General features: G+C 39.1%; 2 protein-coding genes and 1 pseudogene across 2 annotated transcripts; all 3 read right to left on the bottom strand.

Annotated features, from left to right (window-relative positions):
• Nucleotides 1-58: 58 nt before the first annotated feature.
• LOC149236653 (uncharacterized) lies at nucleotides 59-869 on the bottom strand. The gene has a single exon (XM_089372442.1). It carries the CDS (start codon nucleotides 865-867, stop codon nucleotides 262-264), a length of 606 nt encoding a protein of 201 aa, XP_089228568.1. The 5' UTR covers nucleotides 868-869; the 3' UTR covers nucleotides 59-261.
• On the bottom strand, nucleotides 779-2279 carry LOC149236652 (patatin-like protein 2). Its single transcript, XM_089372443.1, has 2 exons — nucleotides 1786-2279; nucleotides 779-1696 (listed from the first exon to the last, which is right to left on the bottom strand). Exons 1-2 carry the CDS (start codon nucleotides 1924-1926, stop codon nucleotides 1502-1504), a joined length of 336 nt encoding a protein of 111 aa, XP_089228569.1. The 5' UTR covers nucleotides 1927-2279; the 3' UTR covers nucleotides 779-1501.
• An 8086-nt stretch (nucleotides 2280-10365) lies between these two features.
• On the bottom strand, nucleotides 10366-11316 carry LOC149236651 (chaperone protein ClpB1 pseudogene; annotated as a pseudogene).
• Between the last annotated feature and the right edge of the window lie 4279 nt (nucleotides 11317-15595).

Here is a 15595-nt window from a genome sequence, read left to right as displayed (position 1 = left end):
CAAATTCCAAAAATATTTCCAAATCCTATTAACCAGAACAAGTTCAAAAAGAACCAAGTTCAAAAAATTCTCTGTTTCTTGATTTATACATATTTGTTACATGAAAATCACTCTCACCATCGATTCCAAAAATATTTCCAATTTAACTGGATTGCAAATTCCAAAAATATTTCCAAATCCTATTAACCAGAGCAAGTTCAAAAAATTCTTTGTTTCTTGATTTATACATATTTGTTACATGAAAATCACTATCACCATCGATCACACAGTCTCCACAATAGTCTCCAACATGGGTTGAAAATGGAGTCGCCCTCTATCTGTTGAAACTGGATTATTAGGGCGCCTGGACAAACAACAAACAGAAGAAGAGTCGTACTCTGTTTCACTTTCATCTTGGCTCTGAATATTGAAAAAGGGCTGCACTTGAGCTTGGGCTTTAACGAACCCACGCGATAATCTTTTGCTCTGCCTCTTCTTCTGCGCTGACTCCCAAGCAGTGCTAATCTTGAAAAGAAGAGAAGCCATGTCGGAGTCTGTTAACACAAACTGCAATTTCCGCTGAGGAAGAAGAAAGTAGAGCTGCCCAATCTGCAATCTATCATCGTGACACAGAACCTGGGAGATGTTTCGACCGGCATAAAGACCCTCTGAATCACAGATAAAGTGGCCCGGATATTCTTGCAGAATCTCTTCGCTTCTCACCATTTCAGAAAACTCCAGGATGCTCCCGTCCATCAATATGAGCTTTGCAGTAGCTGCTGGCACAGAAGAGATGGCATTTGAAGAAATGCAGCTCCCCATATTTGGAATTTTGATAAATTTATCAGAAGCACTGTGAGAATGAGTACTGTAAACCCAGCAACCCATCGATCTGTATATCGGATAAACCGGGATCGCTATATAAAGGCGGTCAAATCCAGAAAACTCAGCCCAAAGTCGTGGGAATCTTTAATAATGGCGTGTGCGTTTTTCATTTTCCCCTTTTGTAACAGTAACATAATTTTATGTTACGAAGTAGTGAGTAGCTAGTACTGAACTTATTCATTTCTGTGTTTTTTTCTGAGCTAGGTGCAGAGTTACAGGAGAGCGATTATGCATTGCTGTGCGCGGGTGACAATTCGAATTCGAACCGGAATAAGGAGCTCCCAGGAGCAATACTCCGCGGCTGCAATAGCTCGTCCCCGATTGAGTAGTCTGTCAGGGGATGTCAGGTTCCATTCCCTGATCCGAATCAGATTTTTTGTCAGGCCTGGCAGGGAATGTCAGGGGAGGGTGGCGGAGAAGGAGGGTGGCGGAGCTAGGGGAGGGGGCGAAGGGGGCGAAGGGCGGAGACATTCCCAGTGGCCGGAGCCGGCCGGTGACGGAAAACGGGTCATTCTACCGCCTAGGTAGACTACTCCGTTGATTATTACCTAAATTAAACTGAAACCCTATTTTTTCAAATTACACAGTATAACTGGCGAATAACTGGAGAATAAGAAAATAGTCGGCCGAATAAAACTTACCCTGTCTGTGGTGGAAAAATAAGAGGGCAGTTATCGAAATAAAACTTTGTAATCTCTTTTGTAGTAAACAGTGGGCGCGGTTCTCTGCCATCATCTGAAGCTGCTAACATAACAGCCATCAACCCTCCGGTGCTAGTGCCAACGATGATATCGAAGAAATCAGCGATTCTCTCATCTTTGCCATGAAGTTTCTGTCAGTACATAACACCTATACTCAATTACAAAGATATATAATAAATTCATCACGATTTTTTTCTGAATCCAATAATTAGAACTTTACTTGTAGCTTTCTCTCGAGGAACTCGAGGATCGTTGCTGGAATGATCCCACGAACTCCTCCTCCGTCGATGCTCAGAATTGTAATCATATTCCTGGCGACCTGAGGGTTTCCTCCTCCGTCGATGCTCAGAATTGTAATCATATGCCTGGCGACCTAAGGGTTTCCTCCTCCGTCGATGCTCAGAATTGTAATCATATGCCTGGCAACCTGAGGGTTTCAAACGAAACGAAACGAAAAAACCCTGAATTAAGGCGACCTCAAATAAATGGGGTGAAGCTCTCTCTCGAGGATCATTGGTGGAATGATCCCACGAACGCCTCCTCCATGGATGCTCAGAATTGTAATCATATTCCTGGCTACCCGAGGGTTTCAAATGAACCGAAACGAGAAACCCTTGAAATTTTGGTCGACCTCGAATAAATGGGGTGAAATTTTGGTGGACATCCCAGAACAAATGGTCAAATGGGGAACAGTACCTAGAGTCCAACAATGGGAAACCACTGTCCATTACCAACAATGGGAAACAACTGTGGTTTTGACAACTGAGTTATAATAGGTTTTCCCAATACATTAAAAATATATATTTCAATAGATAAGGTCTATTAACATTAATATATATTTAAAAATATATTAATAATAAAAAATATTTTAATGCCCAAGTTAAATAAAATATTTGGTTATCATCTATGTATATATTATAAATAGTGAAAAAATTAGTATATATTATCTAAAGAAAAAAAAAATTAAGGTTAAATCATTCTAAATAGTTTTATTATTTTACATTTTGGTCATTTTTTAATTATAATTTTTTATCTATTTTGTTTCAAATCTAGCAAAGATTTGTTGAGATATTAAGTTTAAGCTATGTAATTTACACAATTCAAGTTTCCATATATATATATATATATAATTTCTCAAACATAAAGAAATTAAATCTTTAAAAATACGAACAATTTTTCAAGGTTTACTCTTATAAAATTTATACCTCAAAAAGTTTCATTCCTCTTAATACTTGCTAAATACATGATGAAAATGAATATATAATTTATAATATTATTATACCGATATGGGGATGTTACCCTATGTACTTTAATATTGAGAATAGAAAGGAACTTTGGTTGGCACATGAAGGTGTGGCTTTTGTAAAATTGGCTAAGTATGAAACTTGGTGTTTCCAAGTATACTTGTAAAGCTTTGTAAACATTGTAAAGTTGTATAATATATTGTATTCGGGCAAACTCATTGTTCAGGGAGTTGCCCCTCCCTTTATACTATGCAATTGTATTCTCTTGTATAATTGTTGGTGATAATGAATGTGTATGGGTGTTCATTGGTATAAAGGAAACATAATATTTACTTGGTTGAGAAACACAAACTAAGTAGGGCAAGTGGTTAGGCATAGTCCATGAACATAAGTATTGGTAAAAAGAAAGTGTTTGGTGGTGCCGCACCTCGCCAAGTACAGTTGAAAGATTATCGTAGGCCTGGGGGCGTGACACGTGGTATCAGAGCAGGGTTGCTCGTGACGAAGTGCAGATGGTATCGAAGCTGATTCAGGGTTGAAGAAGCTTGACAGTTGATGACAGTGGAAGCAGGTACTTGCAGGAGAAGGAAGTTGGTTTCACATACAAGTGGAACAAGAGCTGGTTCATGGTTGCAAGGAACATGGTGAAGCTGGTGAATGGTGAAACAGGCTTAGCAGAGGTGAAGCTTAGTGCTTGGGCCAAGCTGAACAACAAGATGTGGCAGGTTTGGAAGAGTGCGAAGGGAAGCTCTCGCTTACCTTATACAGGTTGAAGCGGATGAAAGAAAAGAATCCTCAGATTCGAGATAAGCTTGAAGTCTTGGAAAAGAATGTTGAAGACGAACTTCTTCAACTTGGTTGGACAATGGAGCAGGATGAAGTTGCAGATTGTGCTAACAAAAAAGAGGAAGCCGTGATGCTTGAGGATGTTGCAGATGTGACTATGATGGAGGATGAACTTGAAGATGACCAAGTTGGACCAGGATCGGGCAGTTTGCAGACATGGATGGATGGGGATACTCGCATGGAGGAGCCTCACGATGATGATGTAGGTACTATTGATACTTGTGTTTCAGTTGAGCATTTGGTAGATGAATCGTATGCGGGGAAGGGCAAAAGCAGTTTGCCGGTGCAAGGGAGCATCTTACCATGGATGTCTATGATGAGACCTTGTATGGAAAAGCAAGGATTGTTGATTGTTGTAGGACTTGTTGGGGTTGTTTGTGACCTTATGGTAGAAGGTACAAAGGCCCATGACAAGGGAGGAACATGATGATCGTTGCGGAGGATTGAGTCATGCTTTAGCCACATGGACGATTGGCTAAGTGCCCGGCATGACTCATGGACAGATTGAAGGGCACACACTTGAGGTACGATGATACTTGGGTGGACTTCTCATGGCCAAGACCAAGAGATAGTCTTGGTGGAACCTTTAGTGTGGAAGCTATGATGGAAGGGACTCATGATGATGATGACATGGTTGGGTGACCGAGTTCACTAGACCGAAGATTGCAGACTTGGATGGGGATGACCGATTGTTGTGATGGGTCTACTTAGTTGGACTACATGGGCAACTTAGTCATGGAGATTAGGTTGGAGACATGGAGCATGGTAGTCTATGCAGGGACTTTATGCAGGAGCACTTGTAGAGGTGTCACTTATGGGCATCCAATGAGGTGTCAAGGCAAGGATGTCGTGCAGATGGATTTGCTGATGTGACATGGAGATGGTTTGTTTATGAGCTGATGGAGATGTTGTGCACTCTTGTACAACAAGGCCATGGACCTGGATGTGGTACATCGAGAGTCAGAGTTGATGAGATGTCTCTTCATATTGAGGAGATACACATATGAATGATGATGTTGGGATAGATGCGGCTGATTTCATGTAGCACATTGACACCAAACATCATGGACAACATGTTGCAGATGAGATGAAGAGTACTTCATGGACCTGAGCATGGCTTACTTGTATAGGATATGGATTCTCAATCAAGTTGAGGATGTGACAGGATGTTCTGAGAAACGACTGATGGTGGCATGAGGATGTGCATTCTCATGGTTTGAGCATGACAGTTGGACTGATCACCCGACTAGTTCAAACATGAGGGAGCTCAATGTACAGAGATGTGTTAGCATTATGTTGGAGTATCATGGCAGCAGTTCACACGAGGACGACACATGATGAGGTCGACACGAGATGTTGCAGGAAGCATGTAGCTTGAGATGGAGGGATCAGCCTTCCATGATGGGGAGCAACATGTGGAGATTGTGGCAGAATGGTTGATGGTCATGGATTGAGATGATCTTCTGATGTATGACATACCGATGGGGTGTATACCTTGGTATGATGATCTTGGTGATAGATGGTTGCCGGGATGAGATATTGTCGAGGACGACAATGATTTCAAGTGGGGGAATATGTAAGGACCTACGGTCCGAGGCACGACCGCCATGCAAAGTGCAGCTCGTTTGGATGAACGAGTGAGTTGGAAAACATGAAGAGCGAGCATCATAAACCAAAGTGCACGAAGTTACAATGAAATAATGTGCATAGAGGTGGAGCGGTGGTTACATATAGCGTGGGAATGTTTGACATAGCCCATGGGCCGACCTTTGAATGCAAAGAAACTTGGGCAAGGATTGTTGGCTGACCAACAATTGAAGAGAAGCTTGCAATGGTAGAAGGGGCGTTTGGCACATAATGGGCAAGTTGGCGTGGGCAGTGACTCGCCCCACCATTGGTATAAGTAAACAATGCGTTGAGGCATTTGAAGGCAAGCAATTCGAGCATCATTCGATCATCGCAAGGGAGGTGCGAAGGTGTAGAAGGCCGCAGCGAGGTGCAGTCTTATGCGCCCGCTCCACGGGCAGCACTACACGGAGAAAACGTAGACTTGGTTATCAAGTGAGGGCATGGGCATGAGTCACACGAAGGCACCCACCCACCCTTCGGAGGAACCGCGGGTAAGCCTTGGGTGAGGGCGCCCGCCAGGCAGAAGCAAACGACGCGGGTGAAACTCGGGTAAGGGTGTTCAACATTTGGTTGGTGGACGCGGGTGACTCTCGGGTGAAGGCATCGGTTCGTTTGGTGAACGCGGGTGGAGACTCGGGTGAGGTCGCCTGCCCGCTGTGCGAAAGTATATGCGGTGGAGACTTGGGTGAGGTCGTCGCTGGTTGAAACGATACGAAGGTGTCTCGAGTGACTCGGGTGGGTCACTTGCCCGTCGTGCAAGGTGAACGAAGTTCGGTTGAGAAGTGCAGTTGGCAGCTCGTGTGAGGATGCGCTCGCCCAACTCGGGCAAGGAACTTTGGTTGGCATACGAAGGTGTGGCCTTTGTAAAATTGGCTAAGTATGAAACTTGGTGTTTCCAAGTATACTTGTAAAGCTTGGTAAACATTGTAAAGTTGTATAATATATTGTATTCGGGCAGACTCATAGTTCAGGGAGTTGCCCCTCCCTTTATACTATGCAATTGTGTTCTCTTGTATAATTGTTGGTGATAATGAATGTGTATGGGTGTTCATTGGTATAAAGGAAACATAATAATTACTTGGTTGAGAAACACAAATTAAGTAGGACAAGTGGTTAGGCATAGGTCCATGAACATAAGTATTGGTAAAAAGAAAGTGTTCGGTGGTGCCACACCTCGCCAAGTATGGTTGAAAGACTACTGTAGGCTTGGGGGCGTGACAGTCGAGATCCGACAGTTGTCCTTGTTCCGAGGGGTAAGACTAACCACCAGAAAAGTTGCTCTTTGTGCTTGGTCAGTTGTTCGTAGAATTCCCTTGAAACTTCGCTCTGTAAACACTAACCTGCTGAGGGTGGATTCTGGCGAATGGGTCTCGTCTCTACGAATTCACTCCATAGTGAGTTTAATCAAAACATTCGACCCAACCCCTAGAGCAGTCATACTATAACGATTTTATACTATAACCCCTGGAGTAATTTCTTTTATACTATAATGATTTTATAGAATCTTTTCCTGCTGTAATGCACACTTTTTCAGGTAATATTTTATTTACACATAAATGTTTTCTTTTACCATGTAAAGGTTGTACCCAATCCTTTATTTCTATTATGAGAGCATTTCCAAGAAATATTTATTTATACAGAAGTAATTTCTTTTACAATGCAATGAGTTTATATATTCTTTCACTTTCTTCAATATAAATTTATCCAGAAAGAATTTCTAGTAAATTTTAGTTTCACATGCTCAAGATGGTCTCATTTTCCTGTCAGAGGTAGTTTTGATATCAACAATTTTCTTTTTAAAAGTTGTGATAATGGTTTTTAAGATAATCTTCCTTGCTTTCAAGAAACAATCTCAGTAGCACAACAATTCTATATAGTTTCATTTTCTCATAGAAAAATCACATGTTCCTATTGTTTGCCTTCATTATACCACTAAAAGTTAATGATCTAATTTAAATGCATAATAGAAGAAGGAAGTTTCTTAATGGACCTTAGGATAGATAGAACTATTCCGTATCCTTATTCTATTGTTTCTTTAACCCTTATCTATGGGGAAATCTATTCTCGTCATGCAGGCAGGAAATTCTACTCATAATGAGATGTACTTTGGAAATACTCCAGCTCACTATCAGTTACATTACTTTGAGAGCCTGTTCATCAGCTTATAAATGTGGTTAACCTAAACCATCTCGTCTATTCATTTTACTTAACCTCAACAGTGTGCTTATTGTTTTTTTAGTCCTACCAAGGAATGGATTTATGGATTGCCTTCCAATTGGATCTGCAAGTTAGATAAGGATATGGCTTTAATGTGCCATCACCGAGTTATAATAAGTAGCAGTTAGAAAATTCCCAATTGAGCCAGAAGCAACACTTAGAAACTGCTCCTTTGTGCTTACTGGGTTGCTTTGGGTTGCTTGCCCTCCAGTTAGCAGTTTTAGTTATTGAGACAGCCTCCCTTCGAGCTTGGGTGTAGCACGACACTTCAATAAGGTTTTTTTATCCAGCCAACCCTAGAATAACCAAATAAAAATATTCCCAAGTCATACCCTATAGGCCTTTCAATTTCACTTTCATAGCACCAATGGTAAAATATTTGTATTGAGGACATAAGTGACCCACTACCCCATGCATTTTCATTTAGAAACTTTAGATTATTAGTGCAGTGCTAGACCTTAACAAAATACTACCTAATGAGCTTTCCTAATTCATTTTATTTAGTTGTCGATTCAGCGCCCATTCTCAGGCAAGAAAGCCTTTTCACTAACTAAGTGGGGGTATGGCTAAGCCTTTCGAAATATCCAGCTTACCGAGTCCCTCCTTTCAATATGGGAGCTATGCGGGCCATCTAACTTGAAAGAGTTATAGGCAGGCATGGAAGAAGTTGGGTAGGCATCCCCCAGATATTCATGTTATGGAGGGAAATGCTTCTATTTGATGGCTAGGGCAAAAGTTAAAACTCTCCATATGGATGGGGAAACAACTCTTCTTGGCAAGTTGGCTGCGACTGGTTGGATGGCTAACAGGCAGGCTAACCCAGTACCATTGTGCTTCTCCAAAGTGCCTTCAGACTCTTATACCACGCATTCAGCTATACCCCAGATAAGAAGGTGGAGGATAGTTACAACCCTAGGGTAGTCCTGAAGGAAAGGACCTTACACTGATCTACCGCTATTGTTTGACTTTCATTTATAACACTAGCTGCATCGTGGGGTGGAGTGGGGCAGCTACTATTATTACGTATACCATAAGGCATAATCGCTTGGCTGGAGGAATGGAAGGTAATTTATTGGCAAGAGAAAGAATGAATTTCCTTTAGTTCTCTATCTATCTATTTCCAACCCCACAACATCACATCATCCTCTGTCGTCTAGTGGACGACACCTCCAAACATACATCTAGCCATCAAGCGAGAGAAGCTAACCAACCAACCAAGCCAAGCCAAGTCCAACAAGCTTAACTCAATATAAGTAACAACATGTACTGCATCCTATAACTATATATATATATATATATATATATATATATATATATTACCATGCAATATAAAACACTAATAATATTCCATCCTACAACCATCCATAATTATATTAAAAAATATTTTATACTACCATCTGCATAATTACATGGAAAAAAATAAGAGTCCATCCTGCAACCATCCATGTAATATGCTACTTAATCTTATCATGAAAATTTTATTAGTGTTTAAATTACCTGAAAATATTGACTTATAATTATCAAGAAATATTGATACATACCTACATTTGTGAAACTGTAAATTTATTTACTAATATAAATTTTATTATTGTTATTATTCAATTCCCAACTTCTCTTCTCAAATTTAACTTTTGATAGGACATGGTCTCCTTCTATTATTCCAATTTAAATATCCATATCCCAAGATGTCTTCAAAAAATCTAGTTGGGAGAAGATATGGTATTTTCCAATTAATTTCAAAATTAAATATCCATATCTTATCCCCAAAGTGTCTTCTCAAAATCTACTTGGGAGAAGATATGGTCTTCTCCAATTAATTTCCAAATTAAATATCCATATCTTATCCCCAAAATGTCTTCTAAAATCTACTTGGGACAAGATATGGTAAGAAAAGTCAATGATACTAAATGAAAGGATGAGGGGGTAGTCATGACATTAATGATAGGTGGTTGAGGTGGATGGGAGGAAGAGGCATAAAAGGGGAAGGATGATGAGAGGAGAGGGGGGATCCTTGGTCTTGATTTTGTTTTGGAGGATTGTGTTTTGGGGGAGGAATGTGGAGTAAGAGAAGGGAGAGAGTGGAGAGATCAATGAGGGAATACAAACATGGATCTAGGGAGTGTTTGTTAAAATTGGACACACTATATCTGGTTGGACTTATGCTCAGACGGTGAGAGAACCTCTGGAGGTTCCCTGGGCTAAGAAATACTTCCTAGTTGGTTGGGAGCCAAATCTAGTCGAGTAGTCAAGAGCAGCATCCCAACAGAGACATGAGCTCATGAACATCTCAACTAAGCTATTGGAACAAGTATTCCTCCTTTTATTAATTACTTATGTAAATGGTTGCAATGAAATTTTTACTTATTTAATTTGTGGTAACTAAAATTTAATGGTATATTATCATCAAATAAATGTTTAGATATAAATAAGTTATTTCCCATCTTATTGTGTTTAAAATTAGAGAGATTTGGTTTTTAGTTAGAGGGCCCTATGAGTGAGCCTCACACGTGGTATCAGAGCTTCGGTTCAAAATCAGGACCTTGAAGCCTACCTACTATTGAAAAATAATAATACAAGAAACTATCCTCTAAGCGTTCAAATGCTAGTCCGCCTCTTTGATTAATAAATCTAGGTTATTTGATCTGTCACCTTGATTAATAAATCTAGGGTGAATATGGATCTATAATAACAGGGTAAAGGTAGGATAATCTCAGGGAGGGGAGTGAGCCATAAAGAAAAACGAAGAAAAATTCAATATTCAAAACCTTAATGCAATAATTAAATAAGGATAAAACAAAACTTCTCAGACAAATCTATATCATCTAATATAATTCCATAATCATTATTTTGAATCATGGGTGAATCTATATTGCCAGTGGGAATAGGAACTCTCGGCCTTCTCTTCTAGGGCTTATTGTAGGATTAACCAAAAAAGTCGAATAAGCATAAACATGCTGGAATCGTTGCTCAAACGCAACATCTTTCTCTACATGCTTCCAGTACTCTTCCAGAGTAATTGCCCCAATGCACCTAAGTTGGCCTTGAGCAAGCATCGGTTTAAATAAATTGGCAGCATCCAGTGATCCCTCAGTACGCCCAGCACCCAGAACCAAATGGATTTCATTAATAAAGAGAATAACTCTTTAATGAGCTTCTTCTACCTCTTTCAATACAGATTTAAGTCGCTCTTCGAATTCACCTCTGTAATTGGCACCAACCACTAGAGTTCCCATATCCAAGGCTATCAATCTCACTTCTAGCAAATTGATTGGTACATCCCCTCAAACAATTCTTTATGTCAGCCCTTCCGCCACAGTAGTGTTTCCAACACCAGGCTCTCCAATAAGCATAGGATTGTTCTCGGTCCTCCAAGACAAAATTCTAACTACTCTCCGAATTTCTTCATCTCTACCAATGACAGGATCAAGCTTCCCAGCTTCTTCAACCAAATTGTGGCCACATGTTTTCAAGGCCTGAAAATTAGTATCACCAAATGCAGTATCTACCTATTTTCCCTCTCCTCTGAGCTTCTCCACTTCGGATTTCACTCTCACTATACTCACAGTTGCCTTTCTAAAGCAATATGAAAGCTGGGAGTCTTCTAGCACTCCAAGAATAAGATGATCTACTGCCAAATGAGTGTCCCCCTTTCTCTTTTGTGAATATTGAGCATGCCTGATGCACTTTATTAACAAAGTGTTATGAGGAATGTTGTTGGGGGCAGGATCTTGGGATGGGAGTTTCTTCAGGGCCTGTCAAAGGACTCCCTATACTACTTCCATAGTTTCATCTCCACCTGTGTAATGACAATCCATGTCTGGTTTCTCATGACTTGATCAACAAGATTCGATCCCTGGACCTAATGACAGTGGCGTTGCACATAGCTTCTGAGTGTATTTGTCCCTTCATGCCCTCGAGATCTCAAAAGAATAACAAACACATGTGAATTGAAAGGCACCTTCCACTTCAGTCCTTCCTCTGCACTAAAAACATATGCACGGGTAGAGAAGAGGAGAGAAGAAAAGCACAGTGTACGAATTCTAATTCCTTTAAGCGATCTGATTAACCTTGGCTGCCATTCTTCTTCTTTTTTCCCATGACCTAACTTCTGAAAACTGATAGATCCAAATGAATGAACTACTCTAGTATTTTTTACCACAATACTATGAGCAGGGCTAGCAATGGCTTGTCACCTTTCGTGCTTGAAGCATACTTCACCAGCCTTCAAAAAATTGCAATACTAACTTCCATGAACCTCCACATCTTTTTTCTAGTCTCTCCCTTTCTTCATTTGTCATTAGTTTAAATACAATTCTTCTTTGGCACCTATCCAATGCCTTGAGCTCAGAAATAGACATATCAAAATCAGGGGAAAATTTTGCAGTTTGTCTCAAAAACAAATATGTAGCCTCAAGGTCTGCAAGATCTTGTGGATCTTGGGCTATCTCCTCTTTCCAAGGCTTGAAACAAAAATTACAAACCTTGATCTTCTCCCCATCTTCAACACTTTCATTCCTTTGACCATCGCCAGATACTGGAATTGTGTTTTGCGTGTACCTCTTGTACACCTCCTATGTGCATATTTACCATGAACCATTGTCAAATTATGAAATTAATTTATCACTTAACATCATGAAATGGAAGACTTAGATTTAACCAGCAGCTGGGTGCAATAATGGAAGAGTTATCCTTGATTAAATTCCGTTTATAGAATCCTTATTCACAGCAGAATTTATGCCAGCACTAAAACTTAACACATGAATATTTGTTTAGCTTCAGAGTATGATAGCCATGAAATAAGTCTAAACAAATTCAACCATAAATATCCCAACCATTCATGGAGTTTTAATTCTGTTATCAAGCCCTTTAGGACATCAGATTTATAACCAATGATTATGTCAAAAGATCAAATTTATTTTGCTCCTATTAAACCAAGCTTAAACCAAAGAAAATATTCTAGCAGATTAATATCGCTTACCCTTTTCGAGCGTCGATTTATCTTATGGATATTTTTTAAGCATGAATTGACTTCCAATTTTAGAAGCTCAAGAAAAATCAGACCTGATACCTTCATCCATATAGTAAATTCTAGCAGGTGTAAATTGCATTTAAGGTGAAACGTTAAGTTCTTTAAGTAAGTCTTTGAGGATTATTTAACGTTAATTTGGTGTTAGAGCACAAATCAAGTGAACTTTAAAGAGAATAGGTGCCAAATATGTCAAACCTATTCTTGAACCCTCAAAAGTTGACAAACAAGAAGGAGGAAATTCATTAAGCATTCCTAGAAATAGATTTAATGTATGTAGGTCATGAGATCATGAATTATATAAACTTTTCAAGATACAATGTCAAACCCCTAATCAATAATGAAGTTAAACTAATGAATCTATGAAATAAAATTAAAACCACAACATTGTTTGGTTAATTATAGCATTGCTTTAGTCTGCTTAGTCAATCTATTGTTTAGATCGACAAAAGTTTTTGAACTTAAACCATTATAGATCTAAGACATATGCAAATGTTTAAGTGATTCAAGCATGGGAAATGAAACGATTTGCAAATGAAATACTCTTTCTAAACATCACCCTGGAAGACTTGAAGGACCAATCTAGATTTAGAAATAAAATCAATTTAAACCCCAGGTTGCAAGAAAAATGAAAAAAAATGAAAGGGGAAATCTAAAAGTCTTTGGCTAAAAAGTAAAGGGATTAAACCAATGAATATCCCACTTGGGCTATGCGGAAAACTTAGCCTACTTGATGTCACATGCACCTTTTAAGGATTTCCCTATATAAAGAAAAAAGTCTTATCAAAATTGAGTTATAAATATTGACCTAAAATCTTCTCTTAATTCCCTTAGTTTCGATGAGTTAAGAAGTTATGAAAATTATATTTTAAATACATTTTGAAATGAAGATTTATGTGTTTGGACTAATGAAAGTATATGATATTATTTTTCATTCTCCATTCTATTAATATCACAAAAAATGGCATTCTTTCATCCCACAATATTTTAGACTTTGTCTATGAAGCTCGTAAGAATTCACATTTATTTTAGAAATGTTATTTTTCTTCTTTAATCTAATTATTGTATATATATATATATGCATTCACGCATAATTCCTTAGCAACCTTTCTTCAAGGACACTTCCTCTTCAAGAGGTGAGACCGATTGTTTATATATGCTATAGGAGATCCCAAGATTCATAAAATGGACATAAATGATTTTAAAACATAATATAAAGGTTGGGAAGGAACAACTAATGGCCATGGAAAGAAGACATGACTAAAAAGGTTAGTATTCACATTATTATTGAACTTAAATACTTGAATATATTAAACCAAGTTATTAATTAGCTTAATATTAAATTATAACTATGGTACTAAAGAAAACAATTTTGTGTTAGAGAGTGACTTACAAGTACATTGCACCAGTGCCCTGGCTAGTATCAATAGAAAATTTGTAAGTTATGTAGAACTCACACATGAGAGGATTTGGTAGATCCTTGGGAATCTTCTCAGTATTAATAATGCTTATTTATGAGCATAGTAAAAGAAAAACTTATGACTCTCATTATATACATGTGTGTGAGTCAACTAAGAGAGGACAAGTGCTAAGTTGAATTTAAAGTCTTGCGTATCATACAGATATTTGAACAATTTAAAATGGCGAGGATGTGAAGAAATCAAGATCAAGGAGGGTCATCACAAGGACCTCCTACAAAAGCCCATTACCATCACCGGAGTTGGCTCTCATCTTGCGTTACCTAGAAGCAATTAAAGGGACTTTAAGAGGGTGCCAAACAATTGAAGTGGAGTTGGAGCACCTTCCATCAGAGTTGGGAAATCTCAAGGGATCAAGAGAGTCTGATAGAGCACCTCCAATCATGGACATTACTAGGGAGCTCCAAAATATTAAGCTCCCAGAGTTTGCTGGAGGTCGGGCCAGCGAACATGTAGAAGCCTGGTTAGAAAGAATGAGAAGGTGCTTCACACAAAGGGATTATAATTCCAATTCAAAAGCTAAAATAACAATATTTGAACTCAGAGATAGTGCTATGAATTGATGGGGTAACTTAGAGCGTCAACTACACCTCACTTAGGACACAATTACTTTGGGGTTATTTGAGGAGAGATTCAAGAAAAAGTACCTACCGACATATTATGAAGAACAATAGGTAGGAGCCTTCCATGCTTTGGTACAAGGAAATCATACGGTAGAAGAATATGAGATTAGATTCATGGAATTGGTCAAGTATGTCTCCTACATGGATACTGATCAGCGTCAAGCAGATTGTTTCATTTATGGATTGAACCCTACGATTAGGGAAATGATGCGGATGTGGAAACCATCCTTAGTTACAGAAGTTGTGGAAGATGTTCATTATGTTGAAGAGCACTTAGACATAAAGGGTGGAAACAAAAACACTTTTCTACAACTACCAAGGTTTATGGCAAAGGCCCCTCGTACCTTCCCCAAGGGGGAAGTTTGAGGCCATCGCCATATGGGAACAGGGTTGTACCCAGAGCACCGATAGTGGGGATTTCAATGGTTACTAGTGCAGCTTCACCTACACCTGCAAGGATTCATGAAAATAAAGGTTATACAGAGGAGCAGCAAGTAGGGGCAGGGGTCCCAAGGGAAGGAACTCTTTCTAGAGAACTCCACAAAGTTTTGTTCAAAGTCTACCATGCATCACTTGTTGGGGCTTCGGGGGACCCCATTACCAGTGTGACTGTCCTAAGTTACAAACTAGTAACAACCGTAGAGAAGGAAAAGCACCAATGGGGGGAACAAGTAGACACCATCGAATCTATGTAGCAGTTGATAACCAACAAGTTGAACACCAATCTGCAGTAGTAGAAACCTCAGGTATGATAAACAAAGTAAAGGTTAAAATTTTGTTTGGTTCAGGTGCTACAGATAGTTTCATGTCACCAGTTGCATTAGAAAAATGTGGGTTTGTAGCATATGAGCATAATGACTTTAAGCAAGTTGAGATAACTTATGGCATAGAACAAGTAGTAGGACCTAGTGTTGAGCAATGTAAGGTAAACCTCAAGGTGTGTATAACTAATTTGAAGGGATACGTC

Source organism: Pinus tabuliformis, chromosome 8 (genome assembly GCF_031772625.1).
Source record: "Pinus tabuliformis cultivar Carrire ecotype Pingquan chromosome 8, CPIR1, whole genome shotgun sequence".
NCBI classification, from domain to species: domain Eukaryota; kingdom Viridiplantae; phylum Streptophyta; class Pinopsida; order Pinales; family Pinaceae; genus Pinus; species Pinus tabuliformis.
This window is presented reverse-complemented; position numbering and strand designations above follow the sequence as displayed.

Coding starts and splice junctions, on each gene's coding strand:
- LOC149236653 (XM_089372442.1), bottom strand. CDS start 867: ATGGGTTGCTGGGTTTACAGTACTCATTCTCACAGTGCTTCTGATAAA.
- LOC149236652 (XM_089372443.1), bottom strand. CDS start 1,926: ATGATTACAATTCTGAGCATCGACGGAGGAGGAAACCCTCAGGTCGCC. Junction 1,697..1,785: donor TCCTCGAGAGAAAGCTACAA/GTAAAGTTCTAA, acceptor ATGTACTGACAG/AAACTTCATGGCAAAGATGA.